The following is a 15,246-nucleotide window of genomic DNA, read 5'->3' as shown; positions in this document are numbered from 1 at the left end:
TTAGTGACAGTCCTTCTGGGTGAAAATCTTTGCAGGGCCTTTTAATTAGGAATTGACAGGGTGATTTATAATTCACAAAAATAAATGTGGAAAAGAGAAGTACAGGTCAATCTCTAGCTGTGTTAAACTGTAAGGACAGCAGCATTGGCAAGTGATTGTTCCTTTTTAACAGCTTTTCTAATTTTTCTTAATTGGATCCTTTGTTTTCTAATTGGATAGGGAGAACTATCATATGGCTTTCAGTTACTAGCTGTGGCATGGTGATCCTGTCCTGTGGCACACGCTATGTAAAGTCACATTCTCAACGTATAGGATGAAATAAATACCGTCTCCACAAAGTTTTTTGTGTGAGTATGGAAGAGGGGCATCATCCTTGTCCTGGGTGGGTAAATCCACATGGCAATGGGATGTACCAACTGGCTTGCTTTTCCACGGAGACTGGTTTGGACTTGGGTTTCCACTCTATAGGCTAAGTTATAGATTATAATTTGTTAAAATATTTAGTCATCATAATAGAGAAATGCTCCTAAAGATACAAGATTATCATTGCCTGATAGAAAATGCTACAAAGTGTACACACACATACATACACACAGGAGAAAATGCCAGTGTCCTCAAGGTAGTTTGTTTCTTCTGTCCACGGGTGAATTTACGCATCGTTTCATTTTTTAATGTTTATTTATTTATTTGAGAGAGCATGAGTGGGGTGGGTGTGCAGAGACAGAGAGGGTCCCAAGCAGGCTCTGTGCTGACCATAGAGAGCCTGATGCAGGGCTCGAACTCAGGAACTGTGAGATCATGATCTGAGCCAAAGTCAGATACTCAACCGACTGGGCCACCCAGGTCCCCCTAGAGATTCTTTTCTTTCTTTTTTTTTTTGAAAGAAAGTTTTCTATGGCTTCCTTATTTTACAGCTCCCACTGGATCTCTTCTGCCTACAGTATACGTATTTTACCATGTTCTATATCTGACCCCAGCATCTTTCTCCAGCTCCATCTTGCAAATTTCCTAGGCATGCACTTCATCCTCTGTTCACTGAGCTTCTCTCATTTCCTTGGAGATAGTGAGTCTTTTAGAACCCTGTTCATGCCATTTCTGCTTCCTAGTATGTTTTCTACATTTTTCTTGGGTTAATCTCACTCACCGGTCAAGATTAGATTAAGTTACCTTCCCAGTGAAGGTTTACTTGACTCTTCCCAGGTGCAATTTGTTATTTAGATCTCTGTCAACCACTGAACTTTGTTAATATCTCTGTTACTGGCTTCTGCTTGTCCATTCATTCAAAAATACTTATTTAGCATCTCTAAGTATAGGTGATGACCCCTGGGGCTACATGGTTATTAAGATGGCTGAGGTCCCTGATCTTAGATTAACCTTTAGATGAGTTTTCTCTCTTACTGGACTCTGGAATTTACAGAGGGTAGGAATTTGCCTTATTTTATATTTGCATCGCAACTGCCTAGACTTGCACCTGGCTCAGAGTGCTTATGTCATTAAGAGTGTTCATTTTTTTTTTATGTTTTCTTGACGAAGAATATGGATCAGTTTTATAAAATCAACTCTTTAGTGGGTCAACCTAGTATAACTACCGTCTTGGCTTTGGAATAAATTTGGAATAGTTGATGAAGCGCCTGGGTGGCTCAGTTGAGTGTCAGACTTCAGCTCAGGTCATGATCTCACAGTTTGTGAGTTCGAGCCCTGTATCGGGCTTTGTGCTGACAGCTCAGAGCCTGGAGTCTGCTTCGGATTCTGTGTCTCCACCTCTCTCTGCCCCTTCCCCACTCACACTCTGTCTCTCTCTCTCAAAAATAAATTAACATTAAGAAAAAAAATTTTAACTTGGAATAGTTGATATGATCATCATTACTGTCTTTGGGATGTTCTGGGATCTAATGACCTTTTGGTATAACCCTTTGCATGCCGTTAGTGTGTACAAATCAGATCCTCTCATGGGTGCTTTGGCTCAGTACCGTGGAATGGTCTTATTCCAGAGAGGAAATACAGTCTTTGATTAAATGCCCTTAGCAGGCAGGGACAGGACACAGCTGGGGTTTGAATCAGGCTAAATCCCATCCGATTGAAAATCAAGAAGCTGGTGCTTTCGAAGATTATAAATCTGGAAAGTAGCAGAGACGAGGGGCTATGAGTCCCTGCTCAAAGCAGGTAATGCCACTTCTCTTTGGCTGTTAGTGCTGCTTCTTTCTGGCTGATGCTCCCAGAGTAACTTTAAAGATGGACACAGGGAGGGATACGATTTCAATGCTGGAACTACTCAACCCACTCTTCCCCATTCAAAAAGAGAAGTAATTAAAATCTTGGAGAAGATGTAATTCAGAATATGGAATGTCATGGAAATGAGGAAGACTTGAAATAGAATGCCAGAAACTCTTGTTTCATGTTTCCATGTTTTTCTGAAAGGCTTAAGTACAACTTTACATATAAGAGCTTAAGGCTGGCGAGTTTATCATCTTACTGTTACCAGTGACTTTAGGTCATGGGATTCTGCCTCATGTGACTTGCCTTGGCTTTGTGGTATGTGTATACATCCCACTTGATGAAACCACTCTTCAGCCTTTATTGTGGTTGCTTCTCTGTTCTTGGCCATGAGCTGACTTAGTGGCGCCATGGCCAAGATGAAGACATTCAAAGAGGAGCAAGGTAACTTCTTTCTCAGGCAGCTCTGTGGATGCTGGAGCTGTGTGCACATCTGGCTTTCTCTTGACCAGACTCTCCCCCTGTGCCATATACCCCATCTATGCCGACAGCCTATGCTTCTGAGCTCATTATTCTAAGTGTGTTTGTTTTTGAATCCATACTTCACACGTTTTATTTACATGCTTTATTTTTCATTTTATGAACAAATCGATAACTAGGCTTACTCTTTATTACACTGGATTAGTTTTATTTATTCCTTTTGAATTTGATTAAAAAGCTGTCAAGCAAAAGTCTACATTTTTATTGGCAGAATACTTTCACAAAACTGGATATGAGATGTGTTCAGCTAGAACATACTTTTCAAAATAAAACAATGTTTGATATATTCTAGACAGTTATTCTTTTGTTTATCCATGACAACTGAAACTAACCATCAAATGGATAAAGCAATCCAAGTCTCGTCAAGTAATCCTTCAGGCATATGAAAAAAAAGCCTTTTTAAAAAGTTGTTTCTAGATGGATTTAATGTAATTCACCAATAAAGCATCCTCAGAAGCGTAATAAAAATTCTACATAAAATGACATAGCCAGGGCAAAGGAAGATATACAGTTTGATGAAGATTCAAAATGGATGATAACATTAAAAATGAGTGGTCATGAAATTCCTGTATAATATAAAGATCAAAGTTCCAGGGCTCTAGTTTTGCTTCTCATTTATAAGACAATATGTTTATGGGACTGCAAATAGTGTGTGTGTGTGTATAATCTCCAATGGCAAATGTTTTGAAATGTCATTTTTCTTCAAAAACATGCCATTCAGCTTGTTGTATTTGTACATTTCACCATCTAACATTGAGGACAACTGGGCTGTATTTTATATTTGCACATGCAGAAATGTTTCTGAAAGATGAAATATATCTGTCTTAGTGGAGAACCTGATCTCCTTTGTTCATTTAAAAATGATTAATTTCTGACTTCTTTTCTCTGTTGGTATTACTCATGTACAAGTAGGAGTATGGGAACATGCTTGAGGCAGCCAGGGTAGTGAGAAGTCTCACCTGTGTGCACATATACCCATATTGACAACATTCACTCAACCCACGTACACACCCAATGCCCGGGAGCAGCTTTAAAACTGCTGTTTGGATATGTGTTGTGCTCAGCACATTATTTAACAGTGTGGAGCATGTATAATGAAGGCCTCGAAGTGCTAGAAGGAACAGGACTGAAGGGGTTAATGTAGAACACATATAGGCAAATATTGTCAACTATTTTATTCAAATGTTTGGAACTTAAACACAAAATTATCACTAAGTTTTCACAAAATGAGGCATCTGTCGCTTGAAAGGCAAAAAATATTTCAGAAATATGTTTACAGAAATGTAAAAATATTAGGCATCGAGACAGATGTGAACGTATTCAGTAAGTTGTCTTGTCTGTCAGTCTTCCTCTGAGCCGAAGATCTTATTGTACTCACTCAGCATGAGCTCAGCTATCTGGTTTTGGTACACCATATGTACCGCCATGTTACCCATTTCACCTTCAGCTCGCAGAAGGGTGGGTCCAAATACAATCCCCAGGCTTTGTGTGGACATGAGGTTCTTGGAGGCTTTGGCCACTATCCTGGAGGGGGAAGGGAAAGAGAGAAGATTCCCTGAGTTCGAAGTGAAATTGTGGCTACTTTTGATTTCTAAAATTCTGTGTTCTTGAATCCTTTTTCTTTTTAAAATTTCAATTTAAAGAAAGAAAGGGCAGTGACTGGCTTTGGTGGAGAATGAAACACAGACAAAACATTTTTCTAGTTCTACAAAAATGGCAACTGCCGTAACATTCTTTAGTCTTTTACTCTTTATGCTTTATTATGAAGATAGGACCTATGACTTGGGGAGAAGGATTCATTGCCTGGTACAACTTTAAAAAAATTTTTTTTTTAACGTTTATTTATTTTTGAGAGACAGAGACAGCATGAGAAGGGGAAGGGCAGAGAGAGAGAGGGAGACCCAGAATATGAAGCAGGCTCTAGGCTCTGAGCTGTGAGCACAGAGCCCGACGCGGGTCTCGAACTCACGAGCCATGAGATCATGACCTGAGCCGAAGTCGGACGCTCAACCGACTGAGCCACCGAGGCGCCCCATAACTTTTTATCCCCATAGTACCTGGACATTGTGAGTGTTCAATAAATGTGGAATGAATGGATAAATAAACAGCAAAAATTACGGTGGGAAGTTAACAAGATTCAGCCTTCAAAATGTTTATAGTCAGGGGTAGCTGGGTAGCTCAGATGGTTAAGCATCCGACTTCAGCTCAAGTCATGATCTGGTGGTTTGTGAATTCGAGCCCCATGTCGGCTCTGTGCTGACAGCTCAGAGGCTGGAGCCTGCTTCGGATTCTGTGTCTCCCTCTCTCTCTGCTCCTCCCCTGTTCACATTCTGTCTCTCTGTCTGCCTGTCCCTGTCTGTCTGTCTGTCTCTCTCTCAAAACTAAATAAATATTAAATTTTTTTTTGAAAAGTTTATAGTCAATGGAGGAAACAGGTGAGATGTGCCTATGTAAGAATCCGAGCACAATAAATAAGAACAATATACGCATAGTTGATGATGGAAAGTAGACATAAACCAAAAAATAATAATAAGTTTTTAGTGATTGGAGTAAGAACAGCGTTCCTGACAAATGCTAACTGGAATATGTTTTGTAGAGAAGGCAGGTTCTGAGACATTTAGGTGTATGGCACAATTCTAAGTGTCTATCTTTTTGGCCATCCAATTTAGCTCACACTTCAATAAAATACAGAGTCCTGTAGCATTTGCACAAGAAAAGAGTCCCACTGGAATCAAAGAAATGTTTGCTTGTGTGAGGACTGTATGGGGAGCTGGAATACCTATGAAACATTAGGATGTGGTTTTTATTAATGGTTATGCCTTGCCTGCTTCAACACAGGACTCTTAAAAGGAAAATAAAGCCCCATCTGATATATTGAGACTTTTAAACAATGATGCTTATTCTTACCATTGGAGCCTACTTCATTTTATATTAAAGTTAGAAAGGGTGAGGTTTTAGTGATGTTAAGGAAATAGGGATAGCATATGGAAGGATAGGGTGCTGAGAAATACTAAACTCTGAACTCTACCAGACCTCCCGACCCAAGGGAAATATGAGTGTTGAGAAGAAAGTGAGGCAAAGGGTCTTTATCGCAAGGCAGTCGGGTCTCCATCTCAGGGCTCACTGTAGAACACTGGAATGCTGGACTGGAGAGGATCTTTTGTTTGGTCGTATATAAGAGGAGGCAGGCAGATTTGATTTATTTATCTCTTCATAAACTCAGATTGCTGAAGTACCAGTTCTGTGACCAAGAAACCATGCCTTCTCTCTCCTGAATGAAACTGAGAAGGACCCACACCATTACTTTATGAGTCCCCACAGCACAACTGCATGGCCAAGAAAATGCCCTTGACTTGCTCAACATGAAAAAATGAAGTGTTGTTCTAAATAATTATATTATCATCTCATTCAATACTCATAATAATTCCATGAGGCACCTCTATTATTAAGCCCATTTTACACATGTAAAGACTGAGGCTGAGAGAGGTGAAGTGCCTGATGGCATACAAAGCTGAGGTTCAAACCTAGGCAGTTTGGTTCCAATGCCTTTGGAAGCATCATCATGGTATGTGTTATGACTCCTATTCTTAAATACTGGGCCAGTTTTTCATTCTGCCATCTTCCATAACATTATAAGATCCTTCCATAAAGGGCCTGGATTTGTATTCCCCACTGCGGAATTGTGATTGACAGCCTGATTCTAGTAGATTTATTGTGGGCAAAATAACTCTCAAATTTCGACTGAATATTAAAGATATCCTGCCTCCCATTTTCACTTTTTTTTCCTGCTTTCAATGGAGAGCATTTGTACCTGTGAGCAGCGTTGACTTGGCTACATTCTGGAAAGTGTTCTCATATTTTAGAGTGTCACTGAGTTATCAGAGACTTCAAGTTTAAAGTTTCCTTTGGAATATAAGAAACTCTACCACTTTCTAACTGCATTTACCAAAGTCTGTGAAATGATTTAAACATTCTTCTAATCTGGAGTGGGGACAAATGGAGTGAATGAGTCTTTGCTTCATTTTAATATACCTATTATTAACCTTCAGTTTAAGATCTCTCTTGAGCCTTTCCCAGAGCCTCTTATTATAAAAGTCATTAATAATATTTACCGTAAGGGAAAAACAGACTTTTCTCTTTTGATTTTAAAGTAACACCTTTTTTGTGATACTCCTTCATTGACTCTCTCACAATTAAAAAAAAGCTCATTAAAAGCAAATATAGAAACATATCTAATCCAGTGAGTACCTATTAGGCAAAAGTTGCCTTAACAACTTTATCCATAGCTGGCACAGATCTAAGTTGATAAGATTTTTCTAGCAGAGAACAGGGCTCAGAGGTAACAGGGCACAGAGAAGGTAGAAAAGAAGCAAGAAAGTATTGAAAGTGTGAAGGCAAACCACTGATATAAGGCATCTTGACCAACAGGGTAGAAGAAAATTAGGACTGGAGTCCAGGGAGACTGGGAGGGGAAAGGGATGATGTGAAGATTGATTAAGGATTGAAGGTATATTTCCCTATTCAATAATAGCTATAATTTTAATAGGTAGAGGAAAAGTGAAATTTGGGATAGCTGGGAGACAGAACTGCATCAGACTTCCAAAACGTGAGGCTAGAAATCAAGGGAGTCCAAGAGCCCACTATTGGAGAGGGCAGTCAGGGCTCTCAGGAGGGTGCAAGAGTACCCTGGAAGAGGCCTGTAGTATCTGGAGGAACTTGGGTGTGTGGGGGGGTGTGTGACTCAGCTTTCCAGGGCATACCAGAAAGTTATAGCATGTAGGACATGGGCCATGAGGGGAGAGAAAGAAGGATGAAATGGGGCTAGACTAGTTATCAATTTTTCCAGAGTTCTTCCTATTTTTCCTGCTCAGCCAAAGGCCTGGTCTTTGAATCTAGAGTAGGGCCAAATCTAGAGGAGGAAACCAAACTGAGTTTAAATAGGGTGGAGAGTAGGAGGCTAGCACTGCATGTCAGAACCCACCTCAAGGAAAGATTTCTCTATCTTAGCCAGTGGGTTATGCAAGAGGACTCCTCTAAGGGATTTCTGCCAATGCATGTTTCATAAATTTTTGGGGACAAATGTTCATTTTGTGGTTTTATGCATGTGTAAATGTGGAGCATTCATTCCATCTCAAACTTGTATCCTTTCTGTCCATTTCTCTGCACACTTTCTACTTGATATTAATAGAACCAGCTTTAACGTATGAGTGCTTTAGCTTTAAAATAATCTTGTTATCAGTAGATTTTACTAAACGACGCATAGTTTTGTTTTCTTGTTACAGCTGCGTTATTGCAGGTTAAATTTCCTTAACAGCTTGGAGTTCTCTCCTAATTTTGGAAAATTAAGTTACTTGGAGTAACTTTTAGAAAAATCGAATGTAGTTAAGGAAGAAAGTTAATAAGATAATGTGGATGTGTATTAAATAGAATACATGCCATTTTTCTTATGCAGTGTTACTGAATGTGTGCTTGTGTGTGTGTGTGTGTGTGTGTGTGTGTGTGTGTGTGTGTGTGTTTATGTGTATTTCATTGGCAATTGTTTTTCTGAATGTCAACCAACCAGTAGCTGGTGTGTTGAGAAATCAAACAAGCTTTCAGTGAGAAAAGATACTGATAATGAAGACCAGTTTGGGGTAGAAGTCACCATCTACCACATTATATGATTCATGTAGCTAGGCAAATACATTCTCACATCAATGTTTAAATTGGATTAGATTCCTTTCTAATAGCGAGTAGACATTTCCAGCAAAGAAGTCCCCAAAACTGGGGATGTGTTGGAAAATGTATTAAGGTCATTATAAACTTCCTTATTCAAATGTGAACTTACCTATTCTCTACCTCAATAAACTGTTAAATAGTTAAGGGGTTGATTTAGGACCACATAGGGAATCGACCAGACTTTCAAAGTATAGCTTGAAAATTATTTAAATCTCAGGGTTTTTTTGTTTGTTTGTTTTGTTCTGTTTTTTACCTCAAATCAATGAATTTCAAATTTCCACTCCCACTGTGGGGACCAGCTGCATACTGCAAGTGCCATTAAATCTAAAGACTTCAAGTAGTAAACACACGCACAGGAGAAACATAGGGTACTGAAAGAAAGAAAAGCCATCCACAGAAAAAAAACTCTAGTACCAAAGGCAGAAAACTCTCAAAAACAGTTAAGTTATACTTCCAGTAGCTTAAAATGCAGTTGAGTCATAGATTTGGAAGGGAAGATCTGACTCAGAAACCATGTAGGTTTTTACTATGAGTCTGATGATACCTTTCACAACGTGAGTTCTGAAAAACCCCCTTTCTGTGATATGATTTGCAAAAATAGCATGCCAAAGTAAGATAAGTTTTGGAGAAAATTGTATGCCACTTTTTCTTCTTGCAAATTCATGATACACAATAGCATAATAAAGGCTCTGAAAAGTCCTGCAGAAAAAAATACCGCTGCTTCTCTTTGACTCGTGTCTTCCTTAACTGACTTAGATGTCATAGATTGGCTTTCCTGAGGAGCATGGATTAGGAAATGCTGCTCTAGCTGGTTTTGCTAAAGGCCTACTGTGTAGGTTTGAAAGTGTAATGGATTTTACCCTCCTATGCCACCTGGCTTTGGATCTCTGTAGCAGCTAAGTCAAAGAGGTCAGATTGTGGTCATTTCTGGAAAGTTCCACCCTGCTGGCAGGGCTTAGATTTCATTAGGCCTTAAACGCCATGACAGTGTTGTAAATTTTGAGCTACAATTTAACCTGTTTTCAGCGAAGAAATGAAAGAAACCTCCCTTCTATGGCAAAACAAAGACTAAAAGGCAAAAGAACACATCGGAATGAGAAAGGTGAGAGCAAAGACATGGTTGAAAGATTAATGTACAGTGACCTGATGGATGGGTAAGGAGGCACAAAAACATTCAGATCTTATAACAATATTTGGGAATTCCTCTGCATGGTTGTTTACTCACCATTAATTTATTCCCAGAAATGCGTACAGCAAAGATTCTAAGCGACGTGAAAAGCTCAAAGTTTAGTGACTGTGAATGCTTGACTAAAAAGACCCGAAACTGCACTCTTTTGAAAATGACTATTTATTAATACTGCTTAGTTTAAAATAGCCTGACAAAAATAATTATGATTTTTAAAAATTTGTTCATGAAATATCACTTGATATACATTCACTGTAAAAGCAATTCTAATACTGTTAAATAAAATTCAAGTTTATAAAATCTTGAAATGGGTAAGAATTCATTTTTCTGGCAAGAGCTGAAAAAATGATATGCAGTTTATGGCATAAAAAGGAGAGGAAATGCCAGAGCTGCTTTTTGTCGGGTCCAAATGGAAGGAGCAATGATCCATCAATTTAAGATTATTTTAGAAATAATCTATGATCCAGTGCTACAGATGTTGGACCCCAGACAAAAAAATCCTTGAAGCCTTATGCTGGGTAACTTTTTTCCAAAAGTGAGCTGAATTGCTAACCCAAAGAAATTTCTTAGTTGCTTTAAATCACTACCAAATGACTCAAACTGAAGGAGAGCTTTACTATAAAACTCAAAATTAATGCTGAATTAAGACCAACGCTTTTAATAATAGTCCAGTTGCAAACAAATATACAGATGCAACCTTTCTTTTAACTCTGTGCTTTACTGTTACCATAGTGACTTGCAAAGGAAGTTGAAAGGCACATAATTGCCTGCAGGACAACTCTCAAGTTATTGGAGGTGGACTACAAGTCTTCCCTTCCCTATCTCCGGAATGCTGTTATTTTCCAACACACACAACTTTAGGATGGCTTAACTTGAATGGGGAAATTGCGGTGGTAAATGTTCTCTTGCCATCAGACCTACCTCACAAAATGTAGCTTATCCACTGTATGTGAAGTGTTACCTCTGACTTTGACCACTTAAGGAAAGAGAAGCTGTTTAAAATAGAATACATTTTCAATGTTTGACTTCTGTTTCCTATGTGCTACAACTATTTTCGGGGGATCCTTGCTAACCATAGCTTGCTACCCTCAGTTTGCACAAACTATGCTGCTGCTTACGTTGGCTTCCTTCCTTCCTTTCTTCCTTCCTTTCTTCCTTCTTTCTTTTCTTTTCTTTTCTTTTCTTTTCTTTTCTTTTCTTTTCTTTTCTTTTCTTTTCTTCTTTTCTCTTTCTTTCTTTCTTTCTTTCTTTCTTTTTCTCTTTCTTTCTTTCTTTCTTTCTTTCTTTCCTTTTTTCTTTTATTTTTCTTTCTTGCTCTCTTGCTTTCATTCTTTTTGTCTCTCTTTCTCTCCCTCCATCTCTTTTTCTTTCTTTCTTTCTTTCTTTCTTTCTTTCTTTCTTTCTTTCTTTCTCTCTCTCCGCCCCCTCTCTCTCCCTTCCTTCCTTCCTTCCTTCCTTCCTCCCTTCCTTCTAATAAGATTCGGGACTAAGCAGGATTTCAACTTTCTCCCCTACAGTTATGGCAGTATGTTAGAAAAATTTTCAAATATTGCAAAAGCAGAACAAATTTCACAAATGTTTTTGCATTTAACACCAATGTGTGTTGAGGTGGTCATTCACTGGTAATTCAGTTATTAACAAATTTTTTTTAATGTTTATTTTTGAGAGAGAGAGAGAGAGAGAGAGACAGACAGACAGAGACAGAGGGTGAGTGGGGGAGTAGCAGAGAGAGAGGGAGACAAAGAATCCGAAGCAGGCTCCAGGCTCTGAGCTGTCAGCACAGAGCCCAATGTGGGGCTCAAACTGGCGAACTGCAAGATCATGACATGAGCCGAAGTCGGACACTTAACCAACTGAGCCACCTAGGCGCCCCCAGTAATTCAGCTGTTTTTAATATAAGTTATAAATCAATTTGTTTAAACTAATTATAAAGTGCTCGATTTTGTATTTAAGTATTGTATTATTATTATTTTCCAAAGCAAGTTAATAACTATTCAATCATGGCTATTTTTTGACACTTTTACTTTTGTTCTTTGCATTTATTAAATAAATTTTTTATACTGACTTCAATGCAGAAGATTGAAACATTTTCAATTATTTACTTGTTTCATACCCTTATTGATTGGACATTATAGGGAGAGTATAAAGCATCTTTAAAGAAATATTCAGAATATCTAATAAGATAGGAAGACCTGATAAAGTAAAAAAAAAGAATACCCCATGGACTTCAAAATGACTTATCTCTACAGGAATATATATTCTATAAGGTAATACCACCATAGATAAAATGGATATTATAGCCAAAGCCCTTATATAATACATATCAAAAAGGAACACTAACAGTAATTACTATTTGTTGAACATCTATTATGTGCTAATCCCTGGGCTTCAAATATATCACAATTTCTGAAGGTAGATTTAAAAATCCTCTGTAATTTGTTTTTTTTTTTCTAATTTAAAGTAACTTTAGGTTAGAATTTGAAAATTTTAAAGAAGTATAATAAAGAAAAAAGCCCACCAGTAACCATGAAGAGTAACTCAATGTAACTATTATTGATTCATAAAAATCTATTGAGTGCCTATTAGGTGTTGGATACTGTTTCGGATGTCAGAGATAGTACAATGAGTAAAACAGACCCTGCCCACAGTCCACATGAAGCCTATAATCTAATGGGAGAACCAGACAACATAATATACCAATCAATATACAATGTGATTTTAGGCACTGAAGTACAAGAAAAACTGAAAAGTAGTAGTTCTTCCATTGATCCTGGGAACCTTTTAAAAAATCCTAGTCATCCAGAGTCCATCTCTAGACATTCTTGTTTACTTAGTATGGGTGGGGTCTGCCTGCCTGCAGATAAAGTAGCCCTCAGATAATTCTACTGAGCAGAGTGTAGTGGGAAATGCTACCTGTAACAGACCAGGTACTCAGGGAGCCCTCTTGAGGGAAGGGACATTTGAGCAGAGACTCCGTTAGTTGCACATACCAGGAAAGGGAGAATCCCAGGAAGGGAAGAGTAGGTACAAAGCCCCAGTGGTGAGGTTGTGCTTGGTGGTTCTAGAAACAGAGAAGGGGATAGTATGGCTAAAGACTCGAGAGTGAGGCAAAGGAGGTAGGAGATGCCGTGGGGGGTCTTGCAGGCCTTGATAAAAGTTCAGGATCTAATTCCAAGAATGTGGGAATCCATTCTTGGGTTTTGAGCAGGAGAATGACACTGCCAATATTTAGGTGATATGAAGTGTAAATAAATTATCTTCATTTGTATTTGAGAAAATACTTTCTATATAATTTGTATACAGCATTTTTCACTTTGATCATGAGCAATTCTCATGTCTTACATATGTAATACATATTATTTCCTCATTACCTTATATGGGACAGAATGGCTCGTACCCTATACCTTATGACTTCTTAGTATAAGTGAAATTGATATATAAAAACATCTTTCCATGTATTCCTCCTCCACACTTTGGGGTATTTCTTTAGGCAGTTGTTCCCAACCAGGGGCAATTTTGGACCCCACCCCTACCCCAGGAGACATTTGGCAATATTGGAGACATTTTTGATTGTCATCACTGGGAGGGGAGTTGCTACTGGCAGTTTGTGGGTACAGGCAAAGGATGCTGCTAAACGTCCCACAATGCACAGGACAGCCTTTTGTCACAAAAATTATCCAGCCCCAATGTCAATAGTGCTGCTGTTGAGAAACTCTGCCTTACAGTAAAATACCAGAATTGTAGCGACTAGATCAATGGTTCTCAAACTTGACCATTCGTGAGATTAATTGGAAGCCATGTGAAAACACAGATGGCTGAGCTCCACCTGCAGATTTCTGATTCACCACGTGGGCAAACTTGAGAATCTGCATTCCCTCCAAGTTTGCAGACGATGATACTGCTCCTCCTGGGTTGCAGTTTGAGAACTCACACTAGATCGTTCAGTTACGGCTCTTTTCTTAAAATACGAAAACATGTGGGAGAGCCTGCTAGTCCTATTAACATCATTATCATCTGGTGTTATTCTTTTTAAAATAGTTGCCAATTGATAGGCATTTTTCAATGGTCGTCATTCTTTGAATGTAGGAATGTGTGCAAAGTTAAAGAAAAAAAAAAAAAACCCAACCCTGAGGTGGATATCTTCTTCTGTGACTAGCTATTCATATCTACTCCTCCCTTTCTTATTGAGAGCATGTAATTTTGTTTGCTTGCTAGTTTAATCCATTTTATTTACCTTGTATGACAAAACTAATGCATAGACTTTGGAAAAAAATGTCCTAATCAGGAGTATCTAGAATAAAAAAGTAAATACCTCCTGTTTCCTCGTCAAACTCCTTAATGATAACTATAATTTAACAGATGGGTGCTCTATCTATCTATCTATCTATGTATCTATCTATCTATCATCTATCTATTTATTTCTTGTTAAAAAAGAATAAAATAAAAAATATATAATATGCTACAATTTCTTCCCCCTCCCCTTGACTATATATCGTGGGCATCTTTCCAAGTCAGTATATATAAAAATGCCTCATCCTTTTTAAAAGTGGTTACATTTCATAGTATGGAAATACCTTAATTTACTTAGCCATTCCCCTGCTGCTTGGCTTTTAGGTTGCTTCTAATTCTTTGCTATTACAGACAATGTCACAATGAACATTCTTGAATTTATAGATTTGTAAGTTTTTTATGTAGTAAGAAGCATAGTATTTCATTATTTTTGTTGTATTTATATTCTCCCAATTATTCTGTTCTTTTCTTTATTTATATTTACCATTTTTTATTACAAAATTCACCAATTTAAAGACATCAGATAAGTATCATAAATGTTTTCTTCTAGTTTTTAAATAATTTTATTTTTCAACATACCCTCTAATTCATCTTAAATATATTTTAGTGTGTGAAATATGATGGTAATCTAAATTTATTTTTTGTAAAAGCTAGCTAATTCCCCCCAATAACATTTGGTTGCATGAATTGCCCATTCTCCATTGATTTGTGATGTTATATTTTGATGGCAGCTTTCTATAGTCACAGACACACATAGCTGGCATATTTTACTTTGCTGATGATCTCTGTATATATTCTAAACTATTATATTTTAGGGATATCCTCCATATTTTTTTTTCAGATATAAAATAAAATTTTCAGATGAAAAGAATGAGCCTGATAAAGATTGAATAATTTGGCCAAAGCCATGTAGGAGGTAGAAGATCCTAGATTAAGATGCAGATTTTTATTACTCTGGGATATGGATAGTCTTTCCTCAAATAATTGAGATTCAACAATTTTAAGTTTGAAATCAAGGGGTTTCTTAACTGTGAGGCCTGAGGCCCGGGGGAGAGTTAGAGTCAACAAGAAGTCTTGGGTGATAAATTTTGATATTTTAAATCAGCTAATTCACATCCAAGGATATATTTACAGAATTGAGAAGGATGTTTTTAGGTAGAAGAAAAACTAATTAATCTGCATTATTTTTTTCTCCAGATTCACACAGTGTTTTCAACTCTTGAAAGCATTCATTTCTCATTGTGAATGGAAATACACTATTGGCAAAGTAGATGGAGAATTTCAGGTATGGTTTCCCT

At 37.7% G+C, this 15,246-nt stretch overlaps 1 protein-coding gene across 2 annotated transcripts in view; it reads right to left on the bottom strand.

The window, feature by feature from the left end:
- Nucleotides 1-3,484: 3,484 nt before the first annotated feature.
- The window catches only part of ARHGAP15 (Rho GTPase activating protein 15), a 611,397-nt gene continuing 599,635 nt past the window's right edge, over nucleotides 3,485-15,246 (bottom strand). For both annotated transcript variants that reach the window (XM_042994393.1, XM_007086400.3), the window contains one exon: nucleotides 3,485-4,278. In XM_042994393.1, coding sequence (XP_042850327.1) covers nucleotides 4,095-4,278 — 184 coding nt within the window. In that variant the 3' untranslated portion in view covers nucleotides 3,485-4,094. The remainder of the gene's footprint in view (nucleotides 4,279-15,246) is intronic.

This window comes from Panthera tigris, chromosome C1 (assembly GCF_018350195.1).
Source record: "Panthera tigris isolate Pti1 chromosome C1, P.tigris_Pti1_mat1.1, whole genome shotgun sequence".
Taxonomy (NCBI): Eukaryota; Metazoa; Chordata; class Mammalia; order Carnivora; family Felidae; genus Panthera; species Panthera tigris.
Note: the sequence above shows the minus strand (reverse complement) of the source record. Positions and strands in the feature narration are given on the sequence as shown.